This window comes from Carettochelys insculpta, chromosome 4 (genome assembly GCF_033958435.1).
Source record: "Carettochelys insculpta isolate YL-2023 chromosome 4, ASM3395843v1, whole genome shotgun sequence".
Lineage (NCBI taxonomy): Eukaryota > Metazoa > Chordata > Testudines > Carettochelyidae > Carettochelys > Carettochelys insculpta.
Genome location: NC_134140.1, coordinates 67,137,302 through 67,159,006, shown reverse-complemented (window position 1 = coordinate 67,159,006; position 21,705 = coordinate 67,137,302). Strand labels below are relative to the sequence as shown.

Below are 21,705 nucleotides of genomic sequence, written 5' to 3'. Positions count from 1 at the left end.
ATTATTATTATTATTATTATTATTGTCATCATCATCATCATCACAACCTTACATAAACACTTCATTGTTTAATATGTAATCTAAAATATATAGTTTAAATACACATACAGAGTGATTTATCTATAAAACAGTTTCTGCACACGAAGTCAGACAAGCCACCTTCAAAATGTGTTTGCATGGTGAGATACATTTTATCAATACGATAATTAAATTACAGAATTAGCAACCTGTGTAATTATTGTGGCTCATTACAAATCTATGGATATAAGGGATTATATCACTATTTAAAAAAGTGTAGAGTTAAAAAGGTGTTCTAGGAACGCTCTTAGTTCTTTTTTTCTTTGCAAACGCCAAAATCCCTTATCTTGAACGCAACTGCACAGAGTTCAAGGGAACTACAACCAGTAGAATCAATAACAATGTAAAACCTCTTCAAACGCCATGGAATGGCTTTGTACATATAAAAATGCCATGATTTCTGAAGTGAGATATCTTCGGAACTTCCCTGGCTAGAAGCAGATATTAATTAGTTAGTATTCTCTTCTTCCGGACTCTACAAAACTCCCACTTCTATCCATGCAGACTCCTGGACTTTAAAGTGGGTCACTTGGACCCGTACATTTCTTGAGAGCGAATTTCATGTGTGGGAGGAAAGGAGGAAGGAACAGTTTTAGGGGCAGGGGCTTTGCTTTTTAAATCGCATCTGTGTGGAACTGCTCAGAAGGCTGGAATGTTAGAAGGATTAACGGGCAGCTAACCTGCAAGTTGGTCAAAGATCCGTGAGGAATTCAACTTCATCACACGTCTCTGGGTGTGTTTGAAATGCGGTGTATGTATCTATAGCTACCCTTTGAATTGTGGTATTTTTGTGTATGGAGAAGCTGGGATTATCCCGTTACATGAGGGGTATAATTTATGTTCTAATTTAATATCATACACTTACAACAGTAGTGTGATTCACAGAACGGATTGCAAAATCGTATGATAAGTTACATTTCTCACGCATCTTTGGCATAGCTATATGTCATGTGGATAAATGGCTATCACAAACTATGCCATTGCCTACATATATGTACCGTGTCTCCCTCAGCAGTTTCTCGAGGTGTTACCGCTACCTAAATATTAACGTTATCTAACTAGCCATACACCAAAAACTCATGTGATATCGAGGGTCTTTGGTTATCTCACCTGTGCCTTTCTTATTAATCCACGGGCTTTATTTTAACATTCCAAACCCTAAGTAGCGTCAAATTACTGCATTAAAAATAAATCCTGGCAGAGAAATGTTTTCCCCTTCCCTCTCTCTCTCTCTCTCACATACACATAAACAAATATTAAACCCGAGGCCCAGACTGAGATTTGCTAAATCCTGCACTTGTGACAGCTTTACTGTACATGATCACACATAACTCTGCAGGGCTAGAAATGTGATCTTTTGGCCTTTTGAAAAGAGAGAGCCCTATCTTCCCCAACGGTCGCACTCAGCCCTTACTTTCAGCTTGAGAAGGTTCAGACTTTTGCTGTGTATAGAAAATCACAGTACAACAGCTTTGGTTTTGTTGTGTTTTTCGAAAGAGATTTTTATGGCTCTCTCTGAGTCACCTACCATTTGAGGCCGGGTAACTACAGCACCTGATTTTTGTATTTTTTTTAAATAAGGACCAAGTGATAAAAATATATTTGCAACATTTTTAGGATCCCCTTGAACAACGTATAAAGAATACATGGTGATGTTATGTGGTTTAACGCTTTATCTGCAGTAGCTTGGAGTGACCTGACTGGTTCACAGGGGCAAACAGTGAATCAGTTATCCATGTCATCCAAATGCTTTTTGATAAAACATGTATACTACACTTCACCAGCGTGAATTCTGCATAAGCCGCATACCATACACAAAGACTATTTTAGGAATGTTTTAGGGAGCTTTAATTTTTTCTATTGGGATCGTTTTATGCTTCTCCCAGTAAAATCAGGTGTTTTGATTACCTTGAGTCCAAATGTCCAGGTGTAAGCTTTTTCTTAGACGCAAACAAAGAAGCAAACAAACAAAACAAAAAACACATTAACAGCTATTTACTTTTCTGTGCAGAACTCTTGGAATTTCAAAATATGTAGGGATATCTGTAGCATAGTATAGTATATCTATAGATAGTATAGTGCATATATCTATAGTGTATACATAACACACACTGTATACAGTATATATACTGTTTGAAGTGTGTATAACATACATTATATATAGTCTCAGGTGGAAGCCGTGTTCGTCTGTATCTTCACAAAACAAAAACAAGCAAAAAAGATCAAAAAATAAAGACCAAAAAACCCAACTAAGCAGTCCTGTAGCAGCTAAAACTTAAACTTGCAAACTCGTTGCCTAATAAATAAAACTGTTATTCTTTAAGGCGCTACAGGACTGCTCGTTTTTGTGCTACATTATATATATAATAATATAGACAGGGCATAGCTATGCACATGAATATTTATACACTCCTTTTTGTACACCTCCCTCTCTCTCACGCACACACACACACACAGCCAATGAAAGAAGTTTAAGACTTTTTATTTTCCCAATAGTGATATTAAGTGTGTCGAATTTAGGATTCGGATTTATTACAGAAAATGACAGAACATGCACATTGGCCTAACAGAAATGGAAAGAGAAGTGGTCTTTTTTCTTTTTTCTGTTTTAAAGGACTGATGAATTTCTAGAGCTGTCGTGCTCTCTTGAAGAATATGCTGTTAGAATTCCTCTCTTACATCAGTGGATGAAAACCGAGGTGATCCTGCAAACGACATGTCTTCTAAATAAAGATAAAATGTTCACTAGCTCATACTTTTTACCAATTATTCTCAATGACTTGTGTATTTTTTCTCATGGAATGATAGAAAATGGTCTTAAATCATTAGAGGTCACTTAGAGCCAGTCCTGATCGTTTAGTAAAAATAACAGGGCTATTATAGAGCTAAACGGAGCCGGGGTGTTCATCCTAACATACTTAGCCATCATATATCCCTTTAAAAAATGCACCCGTGTTCTTCATGCCTCACAGTTACATGCATTCTTTTCTCCTTTGGGTATATTTCCTTCGGCCAATAATACATGAACGGAGGAGTGTGCGTGTTCATTTATATTTATCTTTGTGTGTGTGAGAGACAGAGAGAGAGAGAGAGAGGGGTCTGTGTATAGCTACAGAAGATAATGGCATATCTTTAAAGAGTTCGAAAGATAAATTGTGATCACTAAGCTACATTATTGATCTGTATAAATGCAAACCAGAAAACTTCAAGGTTTAGATTTCAACATCATTTCGACAAAATATTATTCAGGTAAAAATGGCTACTAATAACTTAGAAGAGGCGGGAGGTTTGTTCCTTTAAAAAAAGCTTGTAATGATTTCGTTCTTGAATTGCATACCACATCCACATAATTTTAATTTACACAACTTTTATACTGTCTATGTGGAACGGGGATGTCGTATACAAGTTTCCAAATTCATCCTGTGCTTTTCAACGCAAACTACGCCAATAAAAATAATGCACACGCGGTGGTGAAAACAGAACAGAACGTCTTATAGAGTTGCTAACTGTGTTATCCTGACTATTTTGCAAAACAGACCATATCCGCTTAATTAGATTAAATCCGAGTAACACGAACTTCCCTTTCCTATACGCCAAGGTAATTACTCGATTTTAGAATCCAAAGCAGAAATTAGTTATTGAATAAAAATATTTAAATGCAGGCGATCCAGGACCAAATTACGCCTGTTTTACTTTTCAGTTTAGCCCTATCTAAACCGGTCCTTTCAACAAAGCGAGACGAGATTTGGTCCGGTTACACTAGACTCATAAGATAAATTTGGTCAAAGCCTCAGAGAAATATAATATATGTGCATGTAGATATCATATGCATAGCATAAACAAAAGTTCCCTGTTGATTTCATATACTTTCTTCTGCCCTTGTTTACTTCGCTAATTTTCCATTTAAATCTAGTCGTTCCTGAAGGAAGCCGTACTGCAAAAGTGCACCACAGAGATTCATTTTCTGCGTACTCTTAAAATCTTTCGCTTGGTAAGGTACTACCTGAACATGATCTGTTGTTGTAAACGTGTTTTTATCACACTGTAAATTCCTGTCACATTGACAGACCAGCCGGAAATGTAAATCATTCCACATCCCTAAAGTTATGAAAAAGTTGGTTAAGTTGCTGGATCCTAGGAAGGCCGCCGCGCTGCTGGATGGATGGCTCGGGGGAAAAAAAATGTTTACTATTTTTCCAAGCCACAAAACGTCGACACACAGAACTGCTGGCTCCATACTGCCTGGGACTTTGATGAGAGCGAACGGACAATGTGCAGAGTCCGTTCCTATGACACCCAGGCCAAAGCCACTTGGGAGGTCCTCAGTCCTAATGCAACCACAGCTAACTGCTCCCAACAGGAGGCTCTCTGGATCAGGCAGGGTCGCAATTATACTCCTGCTAAAGGCAAGAACCATTTTTTTTAAAGGGAAGCGGTTTGGTGGGGGGTTGACATGAAGCCTTTCAATTCACCAGGGGAAAGAACCACCGAAACTCAATGTAGTGGGAACTTTTTACGAGAGGCAAATAGGTGAATTAAAAATACATTCCTCCCCTCCAAGCGCTGCGCGGCGGAAAAGCCCCTGGTAGATGGCTAACTGGGCAGCTGTGCTTTTTGAAGAAAGGGGGTTTCACAACCTCTATTTAGCCGTTGTTTATCAGGAGCTAATAAGGGGGCAGAATGAAGAGAGAGACGCCGATGGCCGGTTTTGCAGACACCAAACCACGTTTGTACCCAATAGATTAAATATAAGACATTGGCGCCTGGGTATATTTTTCCGTTGGGGGCGGGGGGAATCCCGAAGTCCTACAACAAAGCGGCCCCGTACCCATGAAATACGTTTTCCTGCCAGGATGGGGAGTCAGCCCGAGAGAGCGCCAAAGGCCGCTGGTGTCTGCGGCAAGGCGCCCTCACTCGGCCTCGAAAGCGACAGCGCCGAGGTCAGCCCAGCCTCGGGCAATCGCGCCGCCGGGAGAGCGCCCTGCAATCGTCCGCCCGGCCCCAGCCTGCTGCTGTGTCTTCCCGGCACCTAGGAAGCCGCTTTGCTGCAAACCAGCGTGATCTGCCAGGCCCGCGCCCAGGAAGCGCCTGGGCCGGGGGTGTCTGGCCGCCGCCGCGGCGCTCACGTGCTGCCAGCTCCGTCTGGCTTTTGTTAACTCTCCCCGCCGGAGCCGGGCGAGCCAGGAAACCGCAGCTCTCGGCGACCTGCCCGCCGCGCAGAGCCGCCCGGGGACGGCCCCGCTTGCGCTCCCTAGCAGGTAACTCCGGCGCCCCTTTGAAAGCGCCGCCCCGCAAGCAAACCCGCGCGGGCCGGGCCGGGCCGGGCGCTAGCCATGTTACCGGCCGGCGTCGGGCTGCGGAGTCACAGCCGGGCTCGCGCGGGCACCTCGGAGCACGCGGGGAGGGAGGAAGGGAGGGAGCGGTCGATCTGGCCCCGCACGCTGGATCCCAGCTCCCCGCGGCCGGACCCCCTTCCGCCGCCCCTCCTGTGCCGCCTTGCCAGGGAAAGCGGGGTCCGGGGGCGTGCGGCGCCCTCTCCGCAGCTCGCCCAGGCCAGGCCTCCTCGGCCTGCTCCGCGGGCGCCTTTCGGCGGCGAAGCCACGCGCGGGGGCTCCGGATCCCCGCCAGCTGTGGCGTCCCCCGGGAAATCAGCGGCGCGAGCCCGCAGCCTCCCGCGCGCCGAGCCCGCTCGGCCCTGCCCGGAGGGTCGCTGCACTTACCTGCGGGTCCTGTGTCCTTCTCCCCGCCCGCCAGGGTGCCCCCTCCGCAGAGCAGCGGGGCTGGTGGCTCTCCCGGGGCTGCTGCGGGCGGCCCCCAGCTGGCCCCGGAGGGAGCCGCCCCCCCCGAGAGGAGCACCAGAGAGCCGAAGCGAAAGGAAAACTTTCGGTCAACTTTTCCCGGCGCAGCCGGAGTGACCCGCAGTATCTGGAGAAGGTTTTTGAAGCCGCTGAGGCGGGAGGGAGGGAGAGAGTTTTCTGCCGAGAAACTCAATCTGCCATACAGTAGCGGCCGCGTCTGGGATCTGTCACAGCTGACAGCACCGCAGGGCACAGCCGTGATCTCCTGCACTCCCCCAAACCCCTCCTCAGGCAGAGGGGGCCCAGGGGCCTGCATCACGCCCCGTGGCCAAAAGGGGGACAAATCCCTGCGGTCCCGACCTCAAGCCCCGCTTCGGAGCCGTTTGCACCCGCGCGGCTACCCAAGAAGGGTAAGGGCCAGGGCGATGGCCTAGCCTGAGCGTGCAACGGCCCGCAAGGCAAGGGTGGGCTCCGGGAGAGCCCCCGGGATGCCTTTCATGAACAGCTTCGGAGACGGTTGTGGCTTGAGGCACTACCGCGCGCCTCGATGGAAACCAGCCTTTGGAGCCCTATGAAGGCCGGGCAAGGCCAGGCCTGCCAGCTGGCTCGGAAAAGCTCATTTCCATGCCCGCACCGATGGACACCCCCCCCCCCGCCACTGGATTTTATTCAGCTAAGCGCCCAGGCGGGCTGCTCTCTTTCTGCCCAGACGCTGCGTCCCCCCGGAAGGAGAACAGGCGGTCCAGAGGACGCGTGGCTCGCCAGGCCAAGCGAGCCTGATGCGGGTTTGATTTGCATAGGGTTTTACTTTTTTAAAAAGCTCCTGCTCCTCCTGTATTTTACTGCAGTTTGGGACCCGCTGCGGGTCTGCGGACGCCTATATTGTTTCGTGTTCAGCCGCCGGCACGCTGTTAGCCAATAGCAACGTGCGACGGAGAAACAGCGTCGCCCCCTAGCGGAGGCTCGAGGATGCCGTCACCTCCGCAGGTTTATTCAATGGGCCTGGACGGAACGCGAGAATCTTGTGCTCTGTATTAAAACCCGGCTGTCCGTTTTGCAGCTACTCCGGGCTGCAGAGGGAGTCCCCCTTCACGCCCCATCCACGAGGAGCAAAGAAACAGGTTGGAAATGCAGACTCACGGCAGCGTTGCCTCACTAATGGGCCATTGCCGGCCTCGGCGAAGCAGTGCGGGTTGTATTATTGAAGGGCCACAAACCTCAGCCCCAGTCCTCTGTCGACTGGGAGGGCTTCTGGGGTTTCTTTCTTCCTTTGCCGCGAGCAGCATACAGGACCAGGCCTCCTCGCCTTCCCCAGGCCGCCTGTCGCCCTCATGCGTCCACAGAGCTGCCATTAGCAGCTCCGCTTCCAGGCGGGCAGGATTTAACCCACGGTTCAGGTACTCCTCCATGGGGAGGATGTTTCTGTCCCCACAGAGCAGGGCTCTGGAAGCCGTCATATGGAGAACTTGTGCCTTGCGCAAGGGCTATGGCAGTTACAGAGCTCTCTGGCACAGCTCTGGCCTGGGATTTACTCCCACTTCCGTCCAGGTTTCGGGGCTCCCCCCCTTCTTTCTTTTCCGTGTTGCCCCAACCCCAAAGCGGCGTGTTCTGGCTGTGGATGGGGCAGCGAGCCAAAGGCCCAGCGCAGCCTTTTCACTGGGGGGGACAGCGAATCGTTGCTTTCCCTTTGCGGACTCTAGAGAGGTTCGGTAAAAGGCCGTGTCCTTTGCTGGAAGGACGCTAGAAATAGGGGCCGGTCACCTTTCAGGGGCTCCTCTGGTGATATCTCCCCCCCGCCCTAATGGCTACCATTATCTCTCGCCTTTAGAGACCGGAGCAGCCCTTTTCAACCCCCGCCTCTGCCTCCGATAACGGAGTTGCTGGAAATCTAGTTTCACAAGCGCCTGGTAATGCAGACTGAAGTGTGGGGAAGGGACGCCACTGGCCCAAGTTGTGTTGTGGTGACGCTTTTTGCCTGTTTCTCCCGGCCAATGCCACGTACAACGTGTACAGTTACAAGGGAAAATAATATAACCGATTCCCACAACGTGGGCCCTTGCATCCTGCATGCATGCCCATGCACCGCTAGGCAAGCTGGCAATTCTCCTGAGATGCTCACCCCTCCGGGCGTAATGCGATTCATTAGCGCTTAATAACAGGTGCAAAGTAATCTCCTTGCCAGGAGCGCCGGCGTGAGCTGAGCGAGGAAACTCGTTGGGCTGCCCTCGTTCTGTTTTGCAATCCGGCTCGCCCGATCGTTTGTAAACCCGACTGCACGTTGGGCAGCGGTTTTGCGCGGGGGGGAGGGAAGGGGCAGGGGCAAAGCTTCACACCCACCCTCCCACCCACAGATTCCTGGAAAGTAAAACGTGCACTCGGCTTTAGGACTTGGTTCCAGCCGAGGCACAAGGTGGAAAGCTGCGTAGCGGGTGTTGACTTTGGAAGAGAGCAATGCAAACGGAGAACGACTCCCCCGCTCGTGGGAGCCTTTGCAAGGGGGAATGCTCTGGGTTATCCCCCTCCGTGTCTGAGGGTGGCAATCAAGCCAAGCAACCAGCTCTGGCTGGAAAACCCCCCAAGAAGCAAAAAACCTCGGAGCTAAAAATACCGATTTCTTTTTAACCCCCCCTCCCTTTGCATCCGCATTCCAGCTGGCGGGCTGGAGGGAGATGGAGTTTGGAAGACACGCTGATGATTGCACCCAACTCCAGAGCAGGATGGCTCCTAGCCGTCTGATCTGACGTCAGCATGTCTTCAGCCCCTTGCTGCAAGATAGAGGGAGCAGCCCTGGGGGAGGGCGGCCTGTAATCACTCCCAGATGTCTCTAATAGCCGATATAAAGACGTATACGGTGCCTGGGCATAAATTTGTAATCAGTGCTCTACAATCTGAGCATCAAAGCAGCAAAATTTCCTGGGGGAAAATGGGGGGGAAACATCATCCCTCATGGGGGGGGGGGGGGAGAGAAAAGGTCCCAGCGACTTCCCAGAAAGCAACAGGCCGTTCGCATCCAAAGGCGGCGCAGAATTTATGTGAATATGTAATTCAGATAACAACCAGGCTTTAATCTCCGTTCTACTGTGCGAGCTGAAACAGCTGAGCGGTAATTGGCCAATTAGAAATGGAAAAGGTTGGAGCGGGTTTTGAAGGGCGACATATTTCATAGCCTGCAAAAAGAATGATAAGCCCTAGTTATTGCAGAGTGGATTATAGTTGCAGAAATGTGGGATTCGTTTCCTTTCCATCACTTAATGAAGGGGTTTTTTCCCCCCACGGCGGTGGAGGTGGAAAGATTTAAAATGGGGTTCCAGGCGCAAAAGATAACATGCTGTGTGTTAAAATGATGCAGCGCCCTCCGAGAGCCGGCCCTTGGCGGCTGGACCAGCGATGCGGGTGTCTTGCGCGTTGACATCTGTCGGGAGACCGGGGTCTCCCAGCTTTGCCGAAGGGCCCCGGCTCTTACACCTCTTGGAAACTGTTGAATTAACAGAATTATCTCCTCGCGGGCAGGGCACTGCGGGCTGAGCGGTGAAAACGCGGTTACTTATATTCTATCCTTTTTCTTCCCCCAGGAAAACACGGATTATAGGGAAGGCGAACAGCGTGGGGTGCTCAGAAAACAACCCAAAAAAGACAATCAGGGCTCCCAGAAGGACGGTAGCAACTATCTTCTTCATGCCGGCACATAATACCCGAAGCCTCCCTCTACCCTATCTGCTACTTAAATCAACCCGCTTCCCCTTTACAATCCAGGCTCGGGATTATTACATCCGAACAGCCTCACAGAGGGCCTCTTTCCAGAGTTTCCAAACCGATTTGAATATTAGAGGGCGTAGGTGTTCGGGCCCATGAAAACCCCATGTGCTGCGAGAAACATGAAAAGTGTCACCTCGGGATAAAGTTCAGGAATCACTGTGTAACGCGCTATGGTACGGAGAGAGCAGATCTAGCAACCCTGCTAATATGCGTACTGTTAACGCAGAAATCCCTTTCTCCTTCCTACATTTGAAACCCCCCCAGCCCCCTGTGTCAATGTCACCGGAACACTCAAGCTTTCAGGATATTTATTCTTATAAAACACAAACTGGGCCTCCACCCATCCTCGGGTTATGATCTGAATCACAAGAACAAACATTCTGCTCCCACTTACACCCCCAAAAGGGCTCGCGGGGCTCATACCCAAATCAATGAAAATTTTGCTACCGACCTTAGCGAACACAGAATCCGGGATTTTTAAATCCGGAGTAAGTTCGCAGTTCCGCTGGTGCACCAGAGCAGAATGCGAGCCCTTGAGCATTCCCACCCAGCTCGGCAGAGATTCCTCGCTTTTACCTTGAAATTTAAGAATCACTAGCGGTCTACCTCCGCGTTATTTTACATTACAATTACCTCCCAGAAACCCTTAATCACCTAAATGAATTCGGTGGGACTACTGCGGAGAAAAGACTCTTACTCCCGTGGGTAGGCTGTGGAGCGTGAGACAACTTTAAAGGTCTTTCTGGTGCTCCTCTTACAGGAAAAAAAAAGTGATATGGTTGGGATTTTTTTTCCTGCAGGCAGAGGAGATACAGATAACATTTAGAATTCATTTCCCCGAACAAACGATCAGCAGAGAGGTATTATCTAAAAACGGCCCGGGAGAGACTTAAAAGACTGCCCGCCTACAGAAAAAGGGGGCAAACCCTTTAGTATAGCACTGCCCAATTACACAGCTTGGCTGTACACCTCTCTCCCTGGTTCATTAGCGTTTCCTCTCCGATTAGTATCGCGGGGAAAGGCTTAGCGATTGTAAGTAGCGGCAGCACACGGATTCCCCCCGGACCATCTGTTCTGAAGTGCCTTTCTATCAGCAAACAGCCCGTGTCACTGGGTAAGTTATCAGGGAGGGCAGACGTGGAATATATGAGGAGGCACATATGCTTAGTAATGACCTTAAGAACCTAGATCCAGCTTCTTTGCAAGCCCTTTCCCAGGGACCCGGCCCTGGCGCGGTGGGAGCGCTTCTGGTTCGCCCTTCAGACCGTTATCAGCCGCCCGGCTCCTCTCTGAGATGTGGGGCCGGGGCTCTCTGACATCCCAATCTTCCATCAATTTACCTTCCACCGCCCTGCTTTGCCCGCTTAGCTTTTAACGTCAAACCCGGCATTTTTGTCGGCTCCGGCCTGTCTAGGGCTCTTGTGATTTAGCTCCGGCAATGATTGCTCCGGAGAAAATGGCAACATCCTCCTTCCTAAGCAATTAAACCAGGTCCCTGTTAGCGGGGCCGAGGGTGCAGCCAGTTTGAGAAATGAAACGCAAAGGGAGCGTTTATTCTTCCAAAAGGCGGCTGTCTTCACAGGGGCCTCCTGCATCCGCGGGACAGGCGCTGGACCATCGGGCGGATGTAACCGGGCAGAGATTGCAGGCCGGCAGGACGCTGGAAGGAAAAGGGACACACCACAAAGGGAAAAATAAATTAAAGCCCGTTTGCATTGGTGCCTCGTGCAGCAAGCCTGCCTTAGACCCCTGTGTCTGAAGGATTGGCCTGTGCTTGAGGACCCCACATCAGACTGGTCCATAAACACACGGCCAATGGGGAGGAGGCTTCAGTCGATCGTTAAGAACAACCGGGTATTTGCAGCCGCTGCATCTCTCTCAACTGGCGTTTGTAATTAGCGGCATCTCGAGCTGCCTCCCTTTTCCATAGCTGCACCATGGGAGCCTTTACCTACCTTGGCTGCATTAGCGACGTCAACCACCGCTGGAGCGGCGGGAGATCTTCCACTGTCAGCTGGGAAGCTAGCAGGGACGGAAAGGAAAACAAAAGGGAGACACTTCTCTCGAAGAGCTATAAACAAAGGCAAGTGTCTGTAAACTCAGCCCTGCGCCCAAACACAAACCCAGGCTGCCTGACCCGAAGGCAGAAAGGGCACATCACTTTTGCCTCGTTGTTCTAACCCTTCAACCTTCCTATTGTCCGAGTAGGCTGGCAACCCGTGGAAGGGCTGGCTTATCTTTTTATGGGCAATTGCACATCTACCTACTCTTATTGTCAGAGCTGGCCCCAAGCCACTTAATTAGGCAGCACCATAAAGGAAAAAGAGCAGCTACACGCCCCTGAATCTTGTAAGAGAGCCGGATTGATGTAGGTTATTCGCGCCGGCAGCCTGAGGCCACAAAAATTCAACGGAGGTTTATAGCACAGATCGAAACCCCTCTCCCCAATGCCGGAAAGCTTCCTTAGGTAAGCCGCTTTTCCAAAGTTTTAACAGCTTGCAAGGCCGAATTTCTGGGTGTAAGCCCCGTCCTCAGAACGTTCCAGCGCACTCCACGTGGGGTTTGGTCCGACCGGCGACGTGGTTAGTCAGTTTCAAGCGGGGGCCTTGGACAAAGAGGGTGGTTTTAAAACTGGTCGGCTACACAGCCCGGGAGACAGGGCTGGGGCGGGGGGGACACGCAGTTTTACTTATTTCAAGTAAAGGGGCCAAATCGCAGGCGGTTGCGAGCCTGGAGAGGATAAAAAATGTGCTCACTGGAGCAGATTGGAAACGTGCGGCCCAGGAGAATTTTGGGAACCACAACGTTAATGTGAAGTTCACGGCACCTCATTATAAATCTTAATTTTTCCTTCCCAAATCCCTTGCCTTGTTCACTATTTCTTTCTTGACGTAAAATTACCTGTTACATAATCACTTCTAGCAAAGCTCTCAGTTTTTGCCGGCCCAGGCCCAGCCCACTCAGGAGGCCGCAATGAAGGTTATAGTTTTCTCTCTAGGAGCCCCTGCAACATCTTTCCCGTTCTGGGCTCGGCCCGCAGTCACCTCGGGAAAACAAATAACTAGCTCTGGTTGGAGGAAATAGGCGCCAAGATTTAATCAATTCACACACACACACATACCGCCCCCCCTCCACTTTTAGACAATCAAACCCCTAATATTTTATTTCAGGTGATTGGCTCGTGGTAATCCAGGAATTTTGTCTTTCTTAGGAAAATATACAGATCAGTCCTTACTTCTGATCTGGTCAAAGTTTGCGCATATCGCCCTTTCCCCTCAGCATCAAATCTCATGCCTGAGAAACACTACCACAATGAATTATATTCACTGTATGCACCCCCAGGCCCGGTTTAACACGCGCACCGCTGGCGAGATCCTTTCCCCTCTTCTTACTCGGTGACTTTTTTTTAAAAATAAACTTACAGGCAAAATGTATAATTTAGTTTACTTCCGAATATCTTAAATATTACGAAAACTATAACAAACGTTGTGATTTAAAAAATCTGAGGTATAAAATATAAAAAAAGATTTTTTAAAAAAAAACGCACACAGTGGTTTATTGAATACTTACAACGTTTACACCTTCAATATTAATTAAACTCCACTTTTCTCCCCGGTAAGGACGGAAGTGCACATAGCTGTTGAAAACATTTTCAAATACTGAACGACCACAACAAATTCACCAGAGTCATATCAAGGCGACTGTTGCAATAGAAATTTCTAATCCCATGAATATTTATATCCAAGAGGCCACGGATTAAAGATACACTTCACATATACACTAATGCCAGGGAGTCTTTTACCTTCTCTCTTTTCGACTTTTTTTTCCCCGTGTGTTCAATACAGCCAGAGAAACAACATTCACAAAGCGTTTGAGACATGACCCCTTACCAAGCCGGAGTTTCCTCTTCATATTAAAATATGGAATGCTTTTTTTTTTCCCTTCGAATATCCACATGGTGGGGGGGGGTGAGGGGGGGAGAATTGCACATAAATAAACTGGATCATTCCACATACAAAAAGTCCTCAGCTCAAATCTCGCGAATGAGGCGGCGATTTCCTCGAGTCCTTCTCTCTTGCCGCGCTCACTGCTTGAGCTCCAAAGCCCAGACGTGCTGCGGCCAGCCAGTCCTGCCTTTGGTTTTCTTGTCGTTGCTGCTAACCGTGCTTTTCAAGATCTCACTCTGGGAAGACAGCGCGATAAAGGAGAGAGAGGGAGAAACCAAGCAGACGTTTAGAAGTTATCCCCCCTTCACCGGAGAAGTACGTGCTTCTTCCCCCTCGGAAGAGGGAAATCTAAAGCTGGAAATAGAAATCTACGAAGATCTCGGTAGGCTCCCAAGCAGGCCCCCAAGCCACGGGACAGGCTTTCAGCTACAAGTTTGGCCAGCAAACGCCTTTTCCCACCGGCTTTTCCGACAAAGCTCCAGGGGTTTTGGTTTGTTTTTTTAACCTAACACCAGTTTACACCGTTCGCGCTTTGCAAAACGGCCCCCGGGCCCTGCTGGCGAGGGTGGCAAAGCCCCAGGGCACCCAGAGGTTCGCTTCCAAGCCTAAGCAAAGCTCCTTCGAGTTGCAAAGCCCACACAGAGCACCCGGCAGAATAATCACTGCCCGCTTTTCACGGCGGGCTTCTTAAAGGTTAAACGCTCCTCGCCGATCAGATCTGAGGATCGCGTCTTTTATTTCCAGTACGCGTTATATTTGTATCTCATCTCTTACACATGAGACACACACACACACACACACGGGGGGGGGGTTAGTGTGTTACATGTGACCCGAATTACAAACAGGTCAATGATAAACATTCCAGAGAATGTCAGCCTCCTACTAAATAACCCCCCGGAGAAGGGAATACACCTCTATTCACAGGAGGCCCGAGTCTGCCCTTTCCCACTGAAATCGGTGGGAAGTTTGCCCGAGCAAACAGGCGGGCCTTCGCCGACAACTAACCCCCCGCAACAAGCGGCTTGAGCTCAAACAAAAAGCACAAATCACAGTCGAATAAAAAAAAATATCTACCGTAAACTACCGTGCGGCGGTGCACGGTGGCTTAAAGCTGGGCAGCCGTGCTGCGGCTGAGCTCAAGTGCCACGTGCCTGCCCCGGGAGCCGGGGGTTTGGTGCGAGCAGGTCGCGGCTTGCGTGGGGACAGGCGGCCCGGGTGCCGGACAGAGTTAGGATGGGGAGTTGCAAGGCGGCGCCTTGTATTTGTGAAGAGGACGCGGGGGGCGGGTGTAAAATAAGACCCCCAAGGCCCTGGTGTCGCTGCGATCTGCCCCTCCAGCCGGCTTGGCGGCGGGCTCTGTCACGTTCGAGCTCTCCCGGCCCCGCGGCCGCCGCCGCGGCGTTCCAATGCTCACCGAACCCCCCGGCTGGCTTCGCCCTGCTCCGAGGCGCGTCTCCGCGCCAGCGGCCCGGCCCGATCCGGAGGCCGCGGGCGCGGTGGCCTCTCCATTCACGCGCCCACCTGGCCCTCCCCCCAAACACGCCGCTCCCTGGGGCCGGCCCGAGCCCTCAGCCTCCCCCCAGGCGGGATGCGCTGGCCCCCCGCCCCGCGCCCTGCCCCGCAGCCGCACTGACCAGCTCCTTCTTCCGCTTCTCCTCCTTCACGTCCGTCTTCTTGATCTCCGCCTTGAAGGCCTCCGCCTCCCCGTTCTGCTCGTCCTTGGCCAGCAGGTCCATGAGGTAGGCGATGTAGCTGGTGGCCAGGCGGAGGGTCTTGATCTTGGAGAGCTTGGTGTCGGCGGGCACGTTGGGGATGCACTCCCGCAGCTCCGCGAAGGCGCTGTTGATGCTCTGAGTCCGGCGCCGCTCCTTGCGGTTGGCCGTGCCCCGCCGCTTCACCGGCCGCGGCCCCCCGAGCCCCGGCGGGCCGCTGCCCGGCGGCCCCCCGCCGTAGTGGGCGTGTTCGAGGCCCGGCGCCCCGCTGGCGTACTCGGGGCTGTAGGACAGGGCCATGCTGTAGTCGGGGGGCGACATCTCGGGGTGGCTGCTGATGAGCCAGCCGTGGAAGTAGGGGTTCTCCTCGTGGCCGCAGCGGCTGGCGGCGGCGGCGAAGGGGTAGCCCTCATGGTGCACCACGGGGTGGTGGGGGAAGCCCCCCACCAAACTCATCCCCGAGCCCGAGCGCCCCCCACCCCCGCCAAAGCCTGTCCCCCCCCCCCCCGGCCCGCTGCCTCGCCTGCCCCCGCTCAGCGCCTCCCCATAGGGCGCTGCAGGGCCCGGCTCAGAGCCAGCGCGCTCCCCGCTCGCCGGCCTCGGCCCCCAGCCGCCGCCGCCTCCTCCTCCTGCTCGCGGGTCCCGCTGTGCCGCCGCGGCCCCCGGGGCTCTTCACCACCGCGGCGGGGTGTGCCGGCCCCCCGCCTCTGCTCCCGCGCGGGCTGTGGGCATGAGCGGGGCGGGCAGCCTCCCGATCGCCTTTGCCCGGGGGGCTGGTCAGTGGGAGCCGAGCGCATCCATCGCTCCTGGCCCGCGGGGGCGCCCGCCGCGGCTCCGCTGCTGGGCCGGGAGGGGAGGAAGGCGGCGATTCCCCCAGGCGTGGCGCAGCGCGGGGCTCTGGAACGCTTTCCCAGCCCGAGCTCCATGTACAGCTACATCTTTAGGGCCGCGCGGGTTAATATATGTCGTCAGAGGCCGCCTCCGCCAATCCGGCGCGGCGGGGGCGGGGCCTGCGGCGCTGGGCAATAAACCTTTTTGATGTTGGCCTTGCTAATTGCCAAGCTTCTCTTTTCGGATTGGCTGCCCCTTCCTATCCCTAATGTAATTAAAACAAGGGGTGGGGGGGAACTTCCATCGAGGAGGCAGAGGTTAATGCAAGTGTTTAGCAGATGCTGTACTGCAAAAGTTTCTTTTTTTTTTTTAAAATAAACTCATTAAACCAAAATGTTGGAGCCTCTCAGCCTACAGGTAGAGTGTGCCGCCAAGAGCCTTGCCGGAAAAAAACCAAACCAAACCAAACCAAAAAAAAAAACCCAGCGTCTCGATCACCTGGGTCCTGGCTTTGCAAAGGGCTGTGTGCGGACCTAGCGAGGAGGTCGGTCAAAAACCAGCTTCGGGAGGCACTTACCGATTAACCCCCGGTGAGATGCACCCACCAGCAATCCTTCAGCGGCTTGCGAGTTAATGCACACAAAGAGAGTGCTCGCTCCCGCTGTGTTTTCGGGCGACGAGAAATGCGGTGCTCACGGACAGGACTCGCAAGTTCCAAGCGATGGGACCTGGTTTTCTAGCGGTTGACTTCTAAACGAAGCAAACGCCTAGCTCGAGGTTGGCCTCGGAGATGGGTTCCAAAGACCGAGCTGCTTTTAAGCGAGAACAATAAAAGCAAACCAAACGATTCGCTTCCAGCGTGCTCGTACACACCAACACCTATTCATCCGAGCCAGTTATATGCCTGAAATCAGTGGCAGGCTCGTTTAACTAGCCTGATTGGTAAGTAACCGAATATTTTTTACAGCATGTTCAGAGCTCACTTTCTAGTTTTTATTAACAAATATATAAATATCTCTCTGCATTCCTCCTTCTCCAATAAAATAAAACCCAGGCATCGGTGGGGAGGCGGTTTAGTTATCGAAAGGGAATAGTTAAAGGGTTGTTTAACAGTCCAGGCCCAGAGGAAAGCTAGTAGCTATTGAGCTGGTTCGGTTTGGTAACCTTGAACATGGTATACCTGGCAAATGGATCTCAGGTTTGTAATTCACTGGGAAACTGGACAGTGGGAGGCGAGACCTGTTGTGCTGTCATCTTCAAATGGAGAAGAATATTGCGGAATAGCTGTGAAATATCAAGCACTCGCCCGAGGTGTCTTGGCTGCTGGCTGGTGCTGCTTATATTAAAATGCACTCCTGCGATAGAGTCGGCGTGGAAAAGTGTGTCAGCAGCAGCCGGTAGGTCGTAAATTAAGAACGAGAGATAGAGATGCTGGAGTTTGCAAGGAGCCGAAGAGAAAAGGTCCCCTTGCTGAAAACGCTCCGTGGGATGTTCTCCGGAGAGATCTGGGCAAGCCGCAGAGAACATGCGCTTGAGGGGAAGGGGCAAACCCAATGCCTCTGGCCCTGGGTTGCTAAGCCGAGGAGTAAAACCGGAGCTCAGTAAGAGTTCGACAGAGCAGCGCATTCAAGCCTGCCGTCTGGTTGCCAGCAGTGCGGGGCGTTTGGCCCCACTGACCCGCTTCCCAAGGTAAAGAAGAAGAGCGCGATATCGACCTTGTTGGCCGGCCCCCGTTCCTTTCTGTTGTACGCGAAGGAAGGCGAGTTGAAATCTGGGGAGGCGCAAGCAGGAGACCAGGCCCGTGGGAGCAAACAGAGGATCGTGGTGGGGAGAAAACCCACGCCACAGTTCTGACCTATGCCGTCCGAAGGAGGAACGTACTTAAGTACGCGCAGAGAGGATGCAAACCGCCCGCGTGGTTGATGTAAATAAGAGTGTATTCATCCGTATGCAGCTGCCAGTAAACATCTGTATACCTAAGATCTCTTCCAGGGTTTAAACAGCGCTAATGCTCAAAAGGGGGTGTTTTAAGGGAGCCCTGTGTGTACAAGACGGGCGTTTCACGTGTGAAACATGACTGCGTGTAAAACACGCCAGCGCGGAAGCGGAGAGATCAAGGATGCTGTTTGTAGATTGTTGCCCTGATCCAGTCTAGCGATTGTCTCTCCCGCTTTGCTACTTTTGTTTTGATTGACTCTTTTGGTCTCTGAGGGTGAGCTAGCCCTGCAGAGGACAGCGATTTGTTTCTAAATTCCCCCGCCCCCGCTAAATTGTGCTTAATTGCAACGCCTTAGGAGTTTTGCAACAGAATTCCGATGGCGCTGTAATTGTGAAAGTTTCTGGCGCACCACAACGATTGTCCCGCTGAACGTTTCAAGTGATGAAAGAGACGGAAAGCGGGAGGCAGAGGGACAAAGGCTAAAGGATGCTCGAGATTTTGATCAGAGCCTCAGTCCGCAAAGCTAACCTCGCTGCTGAATTATTTCTATTTAAAAATGCCTCGCTGCACCGAGGCGCGGGGCTGGATTTTAAACGCAAACCTGCAGGAGTTCTTTATTTGTACGTGGAGAGCAAATGCGGGAGGTTTGTTCTCCAAAGCCCTCACCTGATCTAAACCCGGCTGGAAGAGCCTGGTTTGCAATGTTCTCTTTCCTTCTGAAAAGGCTGAAACTGCCATTGCTTTAGGAGAACCTTTCTCAGCCCAGCACGTTTCCTGCCATAGGCATCAGTGGTGCCGGGCGATGGTATTTTGAAAAAGCAACGGAGTGGTTTGAAAAAAACCCGCTTTCCCGAGGTGCTGCTGATTTCACCGCGAACATGGTGGCAGGTTAGGTGGGCATCTTGAGCTAGATTGGTTACCAGCTCACTGTAAGCAAGGCAGGGTGGGGCCCGCAAAGCCGAGCTTTGCTGGTCGCCTGACTTTTTGTCGCTCTTTGTGTTTCAGGAACAACGCAGTCAAGCTAAGCTGCTCCGGCCGCCGCTTCCGAGGCCTCTTCCCACCGGACGCGCACGAAGAGCGAGGGAGGCGAAAAGGACGGATGGTGATTTGCGGGAACCGGGTGCATGGCATTCTCTCATGGAAAGCTCCGCGGGTGACCTGTGCCAGCGGCAGGAATCCTACGGAGGGCGCAGTTCAACAGCAGCTTCTTCACCTTCCTTGAGTGCCGCTAGAAACGCCCCGACTCGCAGCGCTGTTTGCATTCCAAGGCACCGCGCACCAGAATCTCCAACCCGAGGAAGCATCAAACCTCTTTTTCGGGCTCAGTGGTTGTCATTGCAGTTTATCATACGGGCACCTAGGCCAGGCACAGCCCCTTCCCTCTCCCGAGGAGACAGAGAACCCCTCAAACATTTATGTTGCATCTATATTGCTTGTCCTCCCTCCCCCGCACCCGAAAACATTAAAACTGCCTGATAGTGGTTGGAAAAAAAACAACCCACCCGTGTTTCAGTTCTGCGGCGGGGGATATTTTTGAAAGCAGTCAGAATGGGACGAAATGGGTTTAAAGGAGAACATAGCTCATGGGTTTGTGGGAAAAGGCGGATTTTTTTTTCATGTATTTATTTCCTTCTGTTTACACAAGCGAAATAAAAGTAAACAGGCCTTAAGGTTTGATGAAATCAAACGGGCCGAAGGAACAGAAGTGCGTGTGTTAGGAAAATGACGTCCTAATTACTACCTTTAGTCCTTTTTCTAAAGCTCATTTTATACCAGTTCAAAAATAGAGAAGTGAATTTAACAAACCTCAGACTCAGAAAAGCTGCGGGGAAGAGTAGATTGAAATATAAAGCAGAGGAATCTACAGCTTTGAAAACCGAAATATCATATAATACGAGATAAAGAATATCGCATGCGAATGTCTTAAGAGACAAATTCACCCAGCCTTGCCCAGTTCTCAACATTAGTTTAAGAGCTTAAATAATAAACAGGGGTGCACATCGCTTCGATAACCCTATTCTGAACAGCCTGCCTGGCCCGGGTAATTCTTTCGCAAGGAAGCAGTTACACCGAAAGGGGCGATCGCTTGAGTAACAACGGGTCGTGTAAAATAAGGCTTTGCAGGCTCGGGCCCAAGAGCTGTCTCCCGCCTCTTTCATGAAGAAGCGTCTGGGTTTTTCCAGGCTGGTTTTAGAAGGCTCATCCTGTTCCGAATTTGTTCTAAGCGCTGGAAGCAAAACGCCCAGATCCAGTGTAAATGCCCCTCCTTCTCCATATCGCTCCCAAATATTAAGGAGCACAGAATCTTGCCCACGTGAAAGGGGATTTAAAAGCTGCCCTGCCTAGAAAGGTTTAGATCAGGGACCCCCTTCTTCTCCTGACTACCGTATCCCTCTGAGAGCAGATGAGCGGAAAGATGGGCCTTTTGTGGGTGGTAAAAAAACTGCAGGCCTTTACCAGCCCACGCTGCACTTGAAAGCTTCAGCTCATTGGAAAAGCCAGGGTCCCCCCTACTCTTGCTTGTACCCTGACTACCTCACAGCCTGGCGACTCGCTTTAAAAGTTTAGACGCGTTCAAATTTATAGGCTGCAGAATGTCACTGACCCGAAACCAAATGTAGCAGAAAGAGAGACAATTCTGCCATGTATTTTGAAGTGCCTCGGCACCGAGGGGCCTGTGATTGGCAATGGACATATTGCTGCCCATCCCTTAGATGTCCATAAACTCACCCCAGCACAGAAACCCTGCAATAACCCGGAGCTGAGAAGGGACGCTGGAGAAACCAGTCAAAGCTGTCAGTTAATGAAACTGACTCCTGCCAGGTTAGTTACACTCCTGCAATGCCATCCTTGATTCCAGCGGGCATAGCAAAGGGCACCGCTTGGCCCGACGCGCCTGCTTTAGTTGCTGTCGATGGGCGTAGCGGAACCCTGGAGTTCCTTGCTGTGATCGCCACCGAAGGTACAAATATTTCAGTCCTGGTAAGCTCCGCCAGGAAGTGCCTATGTTGTACACTCACGCATATATAACCCCGACAACAAGAGAGCGCCCACTTTGTAAATTTCAATGATGTGCGGTGAACACAGGGGCAAGCCCGTTTTACCCCGGCATGTGTGAGCGATTATTCCAAGATTGCTTCTATTTGGGACCAAGGATACGGAGCTGCACTGATGCCACGTAAAAGGACTGAAAAAGCCCAGTGAGCGCCGCGAGAGTAAGAAACTCTTCAGAAAAGACTCTAGTGAACAGACACGTATTTCTTCCTGCCTTTGCGGGGTTCACAGCGTTGCCCCTCGTTTAATATTGCGCTCGTGCCTTGGAGATCCCTGGTTGGAAGCTGCTTTTAAGATCAGCGCTGATGGGATTTCTTGGCCGCAAGGAATTGTTTTGATCAATAAATATTTGGCCGAGAACACTAAGTTTGCGTGTATGTGTGTGTGTGGGGGGTGGGGTGGGGGGGATGGGCAAAGACCCTGCTGGCATTACTTTGGTTGTATACCAAGCAGAAGCAGCGCTTTTATTGTCAAGACTAAAATGGAAAGCCTCACTTTAGCAAGGGCTGGGTTTAAGCAGTGTTCAGAGATAAAAAGCAACCTTAGTGACCTAAAAACTATCCCACGGGAGCTTCGACAATTAACTGTAA

General features: G+C 51.1%; 1 protein-coding gene and 2 long non-coding RNA genes across 3 annotated transcripts in view; 1 reads left to right on the top strand and 2 right to left on the bottom strand.

The window, feature by feature from the left end:
- The window catches only part of LOC142012559 (uncharacterized), a 54,499-nt gene extending 47,961 nt beyond the window's left edge, over window positions 1-6,538 (bottom strand). The window contains exon 1 of the long non-coding RNA XR_012645395.1: window positions 5,799-6,538. This is a non-coding gene — a long non-coding RNA (uncharacterized LOC142012559). The remainder of the gene's footprint in view (window positions 1-5,798) is intronic.
- Window positions 6,539-13,147: 6,609 nt separating this feature from the next.
- On the bottom strand, window positions 13,148-15,774 carry HAND2 (heart and neural crest derivatives expressed 2). The gene is made up of 2 exons (XM_074993012.1): window positions 15,214-15,774; window positions 13,148-13,815 (listed from the first exon to the last, which is right to left on the bottom strand). Exons 1-2 carry the CDS (start codon window positions 15,745-15,747, stop codon window positions 13,717-13,719), a joined length of 633 nt encoding a protein of 210 aa, XP_074849113.1. The 5' UTR covers window positions 15,748-15,774; the 3' UTR covers window positions 13,148-13,716.
- A 30-nt stretch (window positions 15,775-15,804) lies between these two features.
- On the top strand, window positions 15,805-21,481 carry LOC142012560 (uncharacterized). The gene is made up of 2 exons (XR_012645396.1): window positions 15,805-17,064; window positions 19,067-21,481. It is a non-coding gene; the product is annotated as an uncharacterized LOC142012560 (long non-coding RNA).
- The last annotated feature ends 224 nt before the right edge of the window (window positions 21,482-21,705 follow it).